Source organism: Trachemys scripta, chromosome 1 (assembly GCF_013100865.1).
Source record: "Trachemys scripta elegans isolate TJP31775 chromosome 1, CAS_Tse_1.0, whole genome shotgun sequence".
Lineage (NCBI taxonomy): Eukaryota > Metazoa > Chordata > Testudines > Emydidae > Trachemys > Trachemys scripta.
In genome coordinates this window covers 278988037-279002635 of record NC_048298.1, presented here as the reverse complement: position 1 = coordinate 279002635, position 14599 = coordinate 278988037, and the positions used below count along the sequence as shown (strand labels likewise).

Sequence of the window (14599 nt, the reverse complement as noted above, 5' to 3'; positions counted from 1 at the left end):
CCGTTTGATTTCCAAACCAAGATTCTGCATGGTCATACTTGCAACAATCATTCTCTCCCTAGAAAAAGGCATGTGATTTACGGCTCTCAATATGCAGGATGCCTACTTTCATATTGATATACACCTGATACACAAAAGGTTTCTGAGGTTCAAGGTGGGACCTCAACATTTTCAGTACAGGGTTCTACAGTTTGGACCTACCAGTGCCCCACGAGTATTCACAAAAGTTTTCTCAGTGACAGCTTATCTCAGACATCAGAGGATCCTCATTTTTCCCTATCTGGATGACTGGCTGATAGCATCACAGTCCAAAGAAGAGGCGCAGGAATTGACGTCCGAACTGCTTCTACTCTTCTTCTCTCTGGGGGCCAATGTCAACATCGAATAATCAAATTTACACTGTAAAACAATCCCTGAAGTTCATAGGAGTTTGCATAGATGAGATTTCCTCACAAACTTATCTACCATGGGAAAGATTCCAGACAATAAGGGAACTAATTACTTCGGTGACTTCCAATCCTTCCTATGGCCAAAATATGCCCCACTTTCTTGGGACATATGACGACCTGCACATAGGTCATGCCCTTCGCTCACCTACATCTGCACCACGTACAAAGGGTTTACTCCTCCATGCATCAACCTATTCACACTCTGGTCTGCATGCCACCAGAATTCTCTCCTTATTACAATGGTGGATGAACCCACTATGAGTCTGCTCGGGAATGACCTTGCTCCCGTCCTCAACCACCATAATTATCATAATAGATGCATCCCTCATGGGCTGGGGTGGCCACATAGGTGACCGCATGACACAAGGCACCTGAACAACATAGGAGGTCCAGATGCACATAAACATATTGGAACTCCGGGCAGTACGCAAAATTTGCCAGGCATTTTTGCCAGCCATCCAGGACTGACATGTACTTGTCGTATCAAACAACACTACTACAGTCTTCTATATAAACAAGCAAGGGGGAACGAAATCCCAAGCTCTGTGTACGGAAGCTATATGCCTGTGGGAATGGTTCATTGCGCACCACATTCTTTTGACAGCAACCTAACTGACGAGCATCCAGATTGTGATTGCTGATGCTCTCACAGAAACTTTGCAATCCACCACAAATGGGAATTGCATGACTCTGTAGTCGTGAACATCTTTGGCCGATGGGATCCCAGCAAGCGATCTTTTCACATCCCACAACACCACCAAATACAGCCAGTATTGTTCAAGGGGAGGAATTGGAGCCCAATCACAGGGGGATGCCCTAGTCATCGATTGGTCAGACAGCATGAACTCTGCCTTCCTCTCCTTAACCCTCCTAGTATAAGTAATCCATAAGATCAGATGAGAGAAAGCAACAACCATCCTGATCTCCCTCTTCTGGCCTTGTCAATTCTACCTCCTGTTTCTCCTCTGCATTTCAAAGCACCCTTCACTCACGCTTTGGACATTCCCGGAGCTACTGACTCAACACAATAGCATATTCAGACTCCCCAACCTGCACATTGTTCAACTGGTGGCTTGGTTTTTGGATGGACATCGCCACTAGCTCAGGAGTGCTCTCTGGCAGTGCAAGATGTCCTTTCAAGTAGCAGGAAAGATTCCACAAGATGTTTGTATTGAGCCAAATGGATACGTTTTGCTTCCTGGGCTACATGACAGGGCCTTGTCTCCAAAGTGGCATCCCACTACTCTTGGAGTATTTACTCTTTCTGAAGGACTCAGGGCTGGCCCTCAATTCCATCAAGTTGCAGTCAGCTGCCATTAGTGCTTTTCACCCATCGGTGGATGGCCAAACAATTTTTGACCACCCCCTACTTGTATGATCCTGGAAGGGCCTTTTTTGAAAATACCCTCCCATTCAGCCTATGGAACCATAACCTAGTCCTTACCTCATTGACGACCACCACCTTTGAACCTATGGTCTCCTGCTCGCTATCTCTCTTTTTTGTGAATGTCACTTTCCTCATCACCATTACGATGTCTAGGAGGATTGGCAAACTGGGAGCCATGGTGGCTAACTCTTTTTTCATGACTTTCCATAAAGACAAGGTCTCTCTCTGCCTTCACCCCAAGTTCCTACCCAAGGTGATTTCCCAATTCCACCTCAATCAAGCCATACATTTACCTACCTCCGAACAGTACTGCTTTCAAAAGCTCCGGCTCCAGATGCATGGCGAATGTGCAGAACCCCTCCGTGGAATACAGATAGGGGCCACACATCTCAAAGAATCTCCAGTTACAGATAAGCAACTTTGTTTTTAAAATAATTGTGTGTGTTGTCAGTTTGGTATTCCATATATGCAGGAGCGAGTTACATCAATTTCCAAAGTAAATGGAGCAGATATATTTCTTCCAATATTCTACCTATTACAATAGCCAATATTGCATACTTCAGATAAGAGAGTCAGAGTCCTATATTTCACTTAATTGTCAAGTTATTTACCATTGGGGTGGTATTTCTTTTTGTTCCCCGAAGAACATCTTATTCAGAAGTAATTATAGTATTTATAGTCCTTGTAATTGTATCTTAGCTAATGTAACCACATGAACTATTTTTATTCCTATAAATGAATAATCCTTTTGTGAATCTCACTAAATTTATTTACTTCAGTGATATATCTTGGATCAGTTTTTTTTCACAGTCACTCCTTATCACCCTGATTTATTAGAGCACTGAAATAAGTGCTTAACATTTACCATGTTCTTTAGTGCTTTCATGAATAGAAATGCTTTCCTGGATCAGGCCCATAAGAATAAGGGGAAAATGGCTAATTCCTATTCCTCGATATTGTGTAGTATTGTTAGCACTGTTAAAACCACTGTTGCAATTCACCCCAGAAGTGGCTGAATTGCTCTGAGGATGAAATTAAATATTTTATATAGATTGTAATTTTTAGACGCTCAAGAAAGGCCCCATATAAATCACTTTTTATGCAAGATACTGTGTAATTTTCTTTTTACTGTTTTAAATGATATTAGTCTTATGGCTTTCAAAGCCTTGTTATTTTTGTGTTCTTGGAAAGGGCATATAGGAATGTCCTGTTATGTTAGATATTATGTTGATGAGAGCATAGTGTAAACACCTATATAGCTACTGTTTATTGGTATATGTCTATTATTTCTTCTCATGTATGTCCTTTTCAAACTAAGTTGTCTTTTAAATCTCTCATTTGATGAAAACAGTTCTTTTCCTGAAAACTTTTATACATTTGCCCCCTTTTCTGGAGCTTTCTTGTTTCTGCTAAGTTTGCAGCTGAGTATGGTCAAGCCTCTGCTGTAATTTATTTGGAAGTAGGGAAGGTGGGGCTGTATAAGGCTATGTCTACACTTAAAATGCGACAGCGCTTCAATGTAGACACTCACTACAGTGTCAGTAGGGATTTCCCCATCACTGTAGGTAATCCACCTCCCTGAAAGGCAGAGGTAGCTAGGTCAGTGGAAGAATTCTTCCATCAACCTAATGCTGTCTGCAACAAGGGTTAGGTCAACATAGCTGTATCTCTCAAAACTGTGGATTTTTCAAATCCTTGAGAGATGTAGCTGTGCTGATAAAACTTTTTCTGTGTAGACTAGCCCTATTACTTTGCGCACAGTAATGTCTTCCATTCAAGGATCTCAAAGCACTTTATACACGTTAACTCGCAAACTCAATGAGGTAGATAGTATTTTCATTTTAATGATGGGCAAACTGAAATACAAAGAAGTTATGACTTCTCCAAGTTTATATGGTGAGGCTAGGTCTACACTATGACTTTCTGCTGGCATAGCTATTACAGCTAGGTGAAATTTTTCAAACAAGTAGACTATTCTCTGAAGATGCAGTTTTGTTTGACTCAAAATTAATCTTCTGTCTGTCTGATTCAGAGAAGGGATTTGAATCCACACCTTCTTCCGCCTAGCTGAGTGTCTTAATCATCAGGCTATAGAGTTGTTCTCACTGTCTGTCTTTGGCCGAGTGAATATTTAATTATTTATACAAAGTGGAATAGCGTCAACAGAATAGCTCTGATCCTTCGATGAGCTCTGCACAGACAAGCCCCTTTTGTACATTGTACCAAGTACATTGTCAGAACTAAATTAATAATTATACTAGTAAATTCTTATTTTTGATGCAAGTGTTAGAATCATAGAGTTTAAGGCCAGAAGGGACCACAAGATCATGTAGTTTGACCTCCTGCATAGGACAGGACACCAAAACCACCCAGAACCCCACACTAAACTCAACAATCTAAATTAGATCAAAGTAGTATAGTAGTGATTATAGTACTGATTTCTAAATAATTTTTTTGAATTAATGAAAGTAAAATAACTGACTGTTGGTTACAGATTACATCATTTCATATTCTTTCATTAACATTTGGTGTTTACCCTAAAAAAATCTACAAACTGCTCAGTTTATATTAATTTATTTTTATGGCTAATGTACAGAAAATAGTTATCAAGAATGTAATTTTTCTGTTAGTAAAAACCCTGACACTGCTAGTTGGTGCAGTAAAATAAATACCCTTTCCAGCAAGCGTTCCTGTTCAGTTAGACAACTTTTTCTTTTTATATGGTATGCTGAAGATCAGCTAATGTATGCATAGCTTGGAGCTGCGTTAGTGTCAATTTGTATTTCCCACTAGAGTCTTTCCTTCCTGAAATTAGGTGTGGGTTGGTGTTGAACTTGGGGGCGAAGAGGTGGTAAGTTACACATCTGATATGATTATGTTTTCATAAATCTACATCAGAGGGTTAGTAGGGAAGTATATCAGCTGCCACTCGTTTCATATTCTAGCTTCATCTCTCTGTTTAGCACAGGTTGCTACTGAATGACTAGCTAATTCTTATGTTGTGAAGGACTTTGCTTTTGAAAAAACTTATCTTATCTAAGCGATATTGATATTAAAGGGCCTTTCCTGTTTGAGATTCATTACTCAAGCTTAATGCTTGATAAAATTCATAAAGCAAACAGTTTTATAATGTTCAGGAATTTTTTATCTTGCTATTTCCATTAACTTCCCAAAATACTGAGATGTTTGTCAGATAACCTTGCCATGTTTTCATTTGCAACTTGTTAATCAAAAGCTGTTTTTAAAATTTTACAGAGTTTATCAAAACACAATAGAAGTAACATTGGAACAGAAGGTGGACCACCCCCTTTTGTGCCTTTTGGGCAGGTATAGTAACTATTTTTTTACTTTTGACCTTGGTATAGATGTAATCAGGATTAATATTTTGTAAAATAATTTTAAAAGCATAATGACTAGAAGTGGGGGAGGTCCAGGTTGGATATTAGGACACATTATTTCACTAGGAGGGTGGTGAAGCACTGGAATGCATTACCTGGGGAGGTGGTGGAGTCTCCTTCCTTGGAGGTTTTTAAGGCCCGGCTTGACAAAGCCCTGGCTGGGATGATTTAGTTGGTAATTGGTCCTGCTTTGAGCAGGGGATTGGACTAGATGACCTCTTGAGGTCCCTTCCAACCCTGATATTCTATGATTCTGTTGTTAGAATGGATAAAGTGAATATTTCCCTATGTAATAGAAAGTGTGAAATCTTCATTTTAATACATTCTTTTTGATGTTTCAATAGAACATACTTTTTTACATTTTTTCAAAATATTAGTTAAATATTCATCACTATGCCAAATTGATACTTTAGATAATTGGGAACATTGCTGACTCCAACATCTCATAGATTTCAAGTCATAATCAAAATTGTCTCTTTACAATTAAAAAAAATAAAATCCCCAAACACCCTGAAAATAACTTAAAATGCAGTCTAATGGCTAATGAAAGTGTGTGTGTGGGAAAGAGAGATTACTTTTCAGTATATTTGACCTTGGTAGATTGAAGTCAGGGGTGTCAGGCTCTGATCCTTTATAAGTAATTGAAACGTTTTGCCATGGACATCATGGCAAATATCCAGGCTAACATTCAATACATTGTCCAAGATAATACTGGCTGTGGACAATGAGGGAATTGTGTATTATTTTTATGACTATCATATGCCCTGCAGTTATCTCTGATATTAATCTGCCTAACTGCCAGGAGTTAAATCAAAAGAGACCGTTAAGGGAGAAACCAATAGGAAATGAAACAATGACACACATGAGTGTCCTGGAGGAAACGAAGGAAAAGCTTTTTATTGGGGAATACCCCAACTGACTCATCCAGGCTAGGATCCTTTACTCGTAGGCTGAGGCTAAGATCAAAGGGAATCCTAAATTTAAGAAAAAATGCTGTCCTTGGGAAAGAGGAGTGTGAGAGTGGGTTGTGAGCACATGGAAGCTGACATCCAGATTGGCAGAGATTCGGGGAGTATGCTGTGAGTGGGATAGGTTCACTGATGGGAGTAAGCTGTACCTCCCAGAGCTCCTAATAGGCTAAATTTTTATAAGGAAGAGCACGTCTAGAGCTTTCATTTTATTAACAAATTTAGGAAAATGCTTTATACCTTTGAGGAATGAACATATAATGCTTTGTTTTGAAAGACACTGCTTTGTGTCTGTGACGGGTTGGATCACAGAAACCCCCTTGGGAGCTGCCACCCGATGTGCAAAGACTACCCCTGCTTCTGTTTTCCCTGCCAGCTCAGGACTCCAGCACCCTGTCTTGCTGAGCCAGACACTCCCGTCTGGCTCCAGACACAGACCCAGGGTCTGAATCACTTGTCCCAAAGCTGCAAGTTTACCTGAAAACAGCTCGCAGTAGCGTGCTTGTCTTTAGCACTCAGATGCCCAACTCCCAATGGGGTCTAAACCCAGATAAATCCGTTTTACCCTGCATAAAGCTTATGCAGGGCAAACTGATAAATTGTTCGCCCTCTATAACACTGATAGAGAGGTATGCACAGTTGTTTGCTCCCCCAGGTATTAGTACATACTCTGAGTGAATTACTAAATAAAAAGTGATTTTATTAAATACAGACAGTAGGATTTAAGTGGTTCAAAGTAGTAACAGACAGAACAAAGTCACCAAGCAAAATAAAATAAAATGCGCAAATCTATGCCTAATCAAACTAAATACAGATAATCTCACCCTCAGAGATGTTTCAGTAAGTTTTTCTCAGACTGGACACCTTCCAGGCCTGGGCACAATTCTTTCCCCTGGTACAGCTCTTGTTGCAGCTCAGGTGGTAGCTAGGGGATTCTTCATGATGGCTCCTCCCCTTCTCTCTTCTCTTCCCCCCTTTATATATCTTTTGCATAAGGCGGGAACTCTTTGTCTCTCTGGGTTTCCACCCCCCCTCACTGGAAAAGCACCAGGTTAAAGATGGATTCCAGTTCAGGTGACATGATCACATGTCACTGCAAGACTTCATTACTCACTTGCCAGCACACACATATACAGGAAGACTCACAGGTAAATACAACCATCTGCAGACAATGGGAGTCATCAAGATTCCAAACCATCATTAATGGTCCACACTTTACACAGTTACAATAGGCCTCAGAGTTACATTTTATATTTCTAGTTTTAGATACAAGAGTGGTACATTTATACAAATCAGATGATCATACTCAGTAGATTATAAGCTTTGTAATGATACCTTACAAGAGACCTTTTGCATGAAGCATATCCCAGTTACGTTACATTCACTTATTACCGTATTTTCTCTAAAACCAGCTCAGTTACATTATATTGACTTATTATCAAGTTTTTATAAAACCATATAGACTGCACAACGTCACAGTGTCACTGCTAATATACGCTTTCACTGGCTCCCCAATGGAAATTCTTACAGGAGCCAAAATTGGGTTGTTAACATAGTTGTGAGCCGGTGGGACTGAAGCCTAGAGATCCAGTCTGTAAGTGGTCGGACCTGAGGTTCCACCCAGAATGAGGTGCAGAAGGCCCAGTCTGTCACCTAAGAGATGCATTTGAGGGGGGCTAAAAAGGGGTCTAAGGCACAGTTGTCCCTGTAGCTATGTCTCTGGCTGACTGCTTAATTGTTTCTGACCTCGATATCTTGGACCCATAAAAATAAAATAAATAGTATCTAGTTGTGTCCCTGTGAATTCCAGATATTTCAGAGGAGCAGGCTTGGACTTCAGATTATTTATTAAGATCCCTAGTAACTCCTGCAATCAATCATGTGATGATACTGGTGGATCCTTTGATCCCTGCCAAAGTACTGAACTTGATCAATCCGTCATCCAGAGAATTGTTCAACACTAGTTATCTTTGAGACCTCATAGCTCTAAGTGGTTGGCAAACACAAAATGCTGCTCCACAATCAGATATCTGGTGTGTATGTGAGCCAAAATATACAAACTTAGGGGTGTCTAAGGTTAAACGCTTAATAGATTTTAGAGGTGTTGTCCATCCCCAACTCCCACAGAAGACCATGGGATTTGTTTTAATACCTCTGATGATCATTTTTATTTAGGGGTTTACCTAATGAATATATGGCTAGCACCTGTGAGTCAAGTTCAAAAATTTTAACTTTGGCTTTTGAAAACTTCCCCTTCTAATCTTTCTTGCCACATATCCCTGGTAACTGGATCTTCCATCCTTGGAGGGTAACATTGTGTGCCAAAATTTTGATCCCCTCCTCCTTTACTAGAGGTGAAAGTTTGAAGGCCACTTTCTCCCGTTGACCAGACATGTGTTGTCAACCAAGATGTTTAGTTGTCCTAGCTGGATATTTTTTGTGTTAACTTTTTTCAAAAGTTAATACCCTAATGAAATATGAATATTTTGTTTTGTAACTGAAAATAAAAAGGAGAGAGTAAATTTCTGTAGTATTGCTTTTTGTGTTACAGAAATGTGTGTCTTCTGTGCAAGTGGACAGCAGGGAACTTGATCAGAGAAAGACTCTGCAAATGATGAGCACTGCTAAGCCTGTTGGAGACAATGATGAATTTGAAAAACAGAGAACAGCTGCTATTGCAGAAGTAGCAAAGAGCAAGGAGGTTAGAATATACATTTGCGACAGACTTTGATTCGTTGTGTTCGGTATTGTTGAATTGCTATGGAACTTAACATGTTTAATCCTTGCGTTATTTTATATCCTCCCTTACAGTTTTCCATTTAATTTTATTTTTATGATTTACCTCAGAGCAACTCATAAAAATTAAAAATATATAACTTTTTTTACACCCTCGTCTGGACATAGGGAAATTCTAGTTAGTAAATTACTCTGTTATTTTATGGGAATTAATATTTTGTCTATATAAAGGATAACGATAAACATTTAGGTACCTGAGATTTACTGCATTATTCTGTAGTAGCATAATCTTAAAGGTTATTTTCCTAACTGTGTTGTTTACTGAATGTTTATTTCCCTTCTTATCTAAAGACCAAGACATTTGGAGGAGGTGGTGGCAGTACTAGAAGCAATCTTAATGTGAGTGCTGGAGGGAATCGAAACAGAGAAGTGTTCCAGAAGGAAAAGATAACAAAACCTGAGGGGAAAAATGAAGGTGTCTATCGTGAACTGGTAAGGCTGAGTATCTAAATGGAACCTTAAATATCCGTATTTGACATGTAGACTAAAACTATGAGATAATGAATTTTCCTTCAGTTTCTATAAAAGGTATAGATTTCTGTATTTTACTCTCTGTTGAGATTGGTTTATTTTCACGGAATACCTAACTCATGGAGGATACAATTAATCAGGCTGTGTATTGCAACTGTGTAGAAACTCTTGCAAAACAAAAAATTGTAACAAATTTTGTGATAGTCTCATTACAGAAATATTTTTCTCTCTTGAATTTTAAAATAAATGCAGCAGTTTGCAAGTCGAAGTAACTGAACTGTTGTAATCAATGGCATTTTTATAGCACTTTTTAAGAGCCCAAAGCAAGACATTTTAAGACCATTTTCCTTCTGGATTAATATTGGTTTATCATCAAAAGAATATGTTTAGTGTTTAAACCAGGGATCGGCAATGTTTGGCATGCGGCCCGCCAGGGTAAGCCCCCTGGCGGGCCAGGCCGGTTTGTTTACCTGCCGCGTCCGCGGGTTCAGCTGATCGCAGCTCCCACTGGCTGCGATTCGCCACTCCAGGCCAGTGGGGGCTGTGGGAAACGGCGCGGGCCAAGGTATGTGTACTGTTTCTGCTATTTAAACTGGTAATAAAAGAGCAGGGAAACTCCTGTTCATTCTCACCCTGGAACTCCATGCTATCTGGGTCGCAAATAAGGTCTCTCGTTTTGTAAGATGGTGGCCGCTGGCAATTGACATTTTTGTGTTTTAGTGCTGGAGGCAGACATCTTGCTGGAAAGAGGTGTCATTTGTGACAATGGGGCAGCACCGTAAAAGAGACAGTAAACTAGTTTGACCTACTTTAATAATTGCTTAATAATCATAAAAATATTGTATATGTTTAGTTTTTCTTCCAACTGTTAAAACCGTAGAGGTCTCGAGGAAACTTTCCTGGAGGTACTCTGCAATCTGCTACTGAAGACTACTGGGGATGGCTGCCTTATTTTTTCCACCATGGTAGGACACTTTACCACACCACTCAGCAGGCATCATTGCAGCATACAGGCCTATGGACCCGGTCTCCAGCTGGACGTGTGCAGGAGCAACTCCCTTTCAGCCTCTGTTACCCTCAGGAGTGAGATATCAGCTAAAGTCACCACTGCCTGTGGAAAATGGTGCCAGTATTCAGTTTAGTTACCCTATCTGCATATACTCATGCCTGAGAGCTCCCCTCCCCCTTACTGTGCCAGCTTGCCCCTCTCCCGCCCAGGCGCCATATTTGCCAGGGCTGGGACTACCACCATTCTCTATGGATTCCAAGCAGAAGTGAGAATGTAGTGCTTGTAACTTGTGTGGATCAAGGGGAGTGAGTTCAGTATACCAAGTTTCCATTTATCTTGTGAATAAACTCACAATAGTATCTCTGTGCATTGTATTTTTTGCAGCTGGAAATGTGGCCTTGAGGGTCTTTCCAACCACACCAGTGGAGTAACTCAGCCAGATAAGGAAGAGGGCGTGGGACGATATGTTCAAAGAGATCTTGGAAGCCTTTAGTGCTGTGGGTATTGAGCACAGGGCTTGGAGGCTCAAGCTTATGGACAGGGATGGTGCGGACAGGGGAAAAGCATAGGAAAAGGAGAGTGATGTGAAGTAAGAGATGATAGCTCTTCTGAAGCATCAGTCAGACATGCTTGCCCCCCTCTGTAGCCCATAGAGAACTGCGTGTTGGGACTTCCCCTACACTTCTCCCCACCACGCTCCCCTGGCATCCGGGGTTGTTGCATTATCCCTACCACTCCACCCCCACGGAGAGTACAGACAATCACAGCTGCATATACACTGACCTTTGAGAGAGACAGTTGGTGTATGTGTTTGCGAAATGGAAAGGACTGTTCTTTCCCCTTCAGAGGTTCTGTCCCCTGTATTCATAAAGTTTCATTCAGTTATAAATGTCTGTTTGCATGTGTTTGGAACAAAACTCTATTTATGGAAACTTAATTCATATTTATTAGTTCACAACATATGGTGGCCGGGGCTGACACCATTCACAGATAATAGTGATAGAGGCATTTGCACTGTTATATTACCACTCGCACAGCACTACTTATAAGATTCATACTGGGGTGCAAAAAAACAATATCAGGCACACCACACAACAGCAACACACATTATTGTGGCTCATTATTAAAATGGTCTTCACTCTCTGAGCCATATAGCTCTTTTTATAGCTCTGGTATCTGGCTGCTCAAAATCAGCAGTCAGCCATTCCACCTTCACCCTCTTGGAAACTTCTCCTCCTTTGCTTTAGAGATACTCTGAAGTGCACAGCTGGCAGTTATAACCATGGGGATATTTTTTTCACGGAGGTCTGATATTGTGAGTAGACAGTGACAGCGGCCTTTCAAGTGGCCAAAGGCACTTTCAGCTGTAATTCTGCACCTGCTGAGTCTGTGGTTGAAGTGTTCCTTGCTGCTGTCGAGGTGGCCTGTGAACGGCTTCATGAGCCACAGGAATAAGGGGGTAGGCTGTGTCTCCCACATTCACTGTTGGCGTTTCAACATCTCCAATGGTAATCTTCTGGTCTGGAAAGAAAGTCCCTTCTTGCAGCTTTCTGTACTGGCCTTTGTTCTTAAAGATTCATGTGTTATGCACTTTCCCTGACCATCCAGCACGGATGTCAGTAAAATGTCCCCAGTGATCTTCCAGCGCTTGTTATACCATAGAAAAATAACCCTTTCTTGATATACTCTGTGGCAAGGTGGTCTGGTGCCAGAATAGTGATATGCATGCCATTTATCACCCCAATGCAGTTTGTGAGCCCCAGTACAGCAAAACCATCCAGTATGTCCTGCACATGCCCCAGAGTCACAGTCCTTCATAGCAGGATGCGATTAATGGCCCTGCACACTTTCCCAACTCCAAATTGATTCCCGACTGATCAGTAGCAATCTGGCATTGCTTCAAGCTTCAGTGCCGCGATTGCCACTTGCTTCCTCATAGAATGATAGAAGGTTAGGGTTGGAAGAGACCTCAGGAGGTCATCTAGTCCAACCCCAGCTCAACGTCAGTGCAACTCTCATTTTGGTGTTACTGCACCGGAGGGCTGGGGCAAGCTTCGCACACATTTCCAGGAATGTGGCCTTGTGCATCCAAAAGTTCTGCAGCCACTGTTCACCATCCCATACCTGCATAACTGTGTGATCCCACCAGTCAGTACTTGTTTCTCGGCCCAAACCAATGCTCCACTGTCTGCAACTGCCAGCAACAACCTGGAATTGTTTCTTTCCATGGCGCATATTCCATGCGGCTCCTCTCCTGACTCTGGAAATACTGCAGGATCAGGCGCAGTGTGTTCACAACGCTCATTGCAATAGTGCAGAGCTATGCAGGAACCATGCTTCTCACAGAAATGGTGGCTGTGCGGCTTTGTGGGGCTTTTGAAAAGAGATTCAGAACGTTATAGGATGCAGATAAAATTATGGGATGGAGAAAACACCGTCCTGAGATCTTGAAATCATGTTCCCAGTCATCCCTGCATGTCTCGTTTGCCTCCATGAGGCATTGCAAACCCTTTACAAAATACCCTGCGCTAGATGGTGGTGAGTTGCACAGTGGGTTACTTGCCCAAGGTGTACTGCTCTCTGCATCGATGCAAACACCACTAGTGAGGACATGCACCACTGATACAAGGAGTGTAGTGTGGACATGTAAAAGTAATTTAATTACTGTGACTGCAGTCCGTGTAGACTTGCCACCAGACCTGAAGAAGAGATCTGTGTAAGTGCAAAAGCTTGTCTCTCTCAGCAGAAGTTGGTCCAATAAAAGGTATTATATCATCTACCTTGTGTCTCTAATATCCTGGGACCAACACAGCTACAACAACACTACATACTACAGAGTTCTGATTTGGTTGTGGTGTGATAATGTAAATGTTTATTCAAGGTCCTAAGATATTGAAGAATCACCTCCTTTTATCATTTGTAGCCCTAATATTAGGCATGGTTGTTTAATTGAAATGAATTTTTTAACAAAGATGGTTTCATTCATTATGTTATATTCTCCCACATCCTATAAAAGAATCTGATAGCACAACATCTTTGCCTAGTATACTATGAAGCAATGAAGTAGTTTCTGTCTTAGCTGTTATACCGGTACCTGGCTACTTACTTCCAGTTCAATTGTTTTGCCTCCTTCAGCTTTAAAAAACAGACCCTTCTGTTTTAATCTTCCTTTTTTTTTCATTCCAGTCTTTATATATAATAATGAGCAAGAGAGAGAGAGAAGCTTTTGGTGCAATATATATAAGAGAAGGAAGAGATTGACTGGCCTTTGGAGTCCATAAATACCTTGAATGTTACAAGGACTGTGTGAGAAAGAGGGTCTCTGGGAAATTGCCTATCCCTCAGGTCTCAGATTATGTTCCTGTCCAAGATTAGCTCTCAACTGTTCAGCCCAAGGGTGCTGCTTAGCTCCTGATGAAAAGAGTAGCTGTCATATACAGCAGACAGGAACACTGAGTATTTCCAGCTCCAAAAGGAGGTGATGCATCACTGGTGCATGGTAGAATATCCCATCTTCTCTATGACAACTATGTAAAAGATATTACTTCACCCACCTTGTCTATCTGAAAGGGAGGCAGAACAGTAGAACTGATTTACTGGGCAGGCACCAGCTGGCACTAAAGGAATGGATTCTAAACCAACACTGTTTTTCTCCCCCACCCCCCAGGACAGCTGCATTCTAATCTGCCTGTTTTTTATTGATATACTCACCTATATGGCCTATGTCACTGTACTATCTGTGTGCCTTTTAGTCATTAATGTATTTTATCCTCATCACACCCCTGTAAGATAGGGCAGCACTATGCCTATTTTACAGATGAGAGACTGAGTCACAAATTAGATTAAGTTGTTCAGCCTCATATGGGAAGTCTGTGGCTGAGCTGGGCATTGTACGTAGGCCACTTTAGTGTTAGTAACATAGACCATCCTTCCTACGAAGTTGCAGGGAACATTAGTAATTGTAAGTCTTTTTATTTAGTTATAGTCCTGTGCTTCAGTTTGTGGACATTCAGTCTAAGAATATTGTTGGGTGGACTTGTTTGTTTGGGGGATGCAGAAGGAATTTTGAAGGAAGTGGAATCAACTTAGCCTAAAGTGTAGGAATTTTACTTTATCCCCAC

General features: G+C 41.1%; 1 protein-coding gene across 2 annotated transcripts in view; it reads left to right on the top strand.

The window, feature by feature from the left end:
• The window catches only part of TDRD3 (tudor domain containing 3), a 285859-nt gene that overhangs the window by 176638 nt on the left and 94622 nt on the right, over positions 1 to 14599 (top strand). For both annotated transcript variants that reach the window (XM_034758382.1, XM_034758383.1), the window contains 3 exons: positions 5092 to 5163; positions 8754 to 8903; positions 9290 to 9430. In XM_034758382.1, the coding sequence (XP_034614273.1) occupies positions 5092 to 5163; positions 8754 to 8903; positions 9290 to 9430 (363 nt within the window). The remainder of the gene's footprint in view (positions 1 to 5091; positions 5164 to 8753; positions 8904 to 9289; positions 9431 to 14599) is intronic.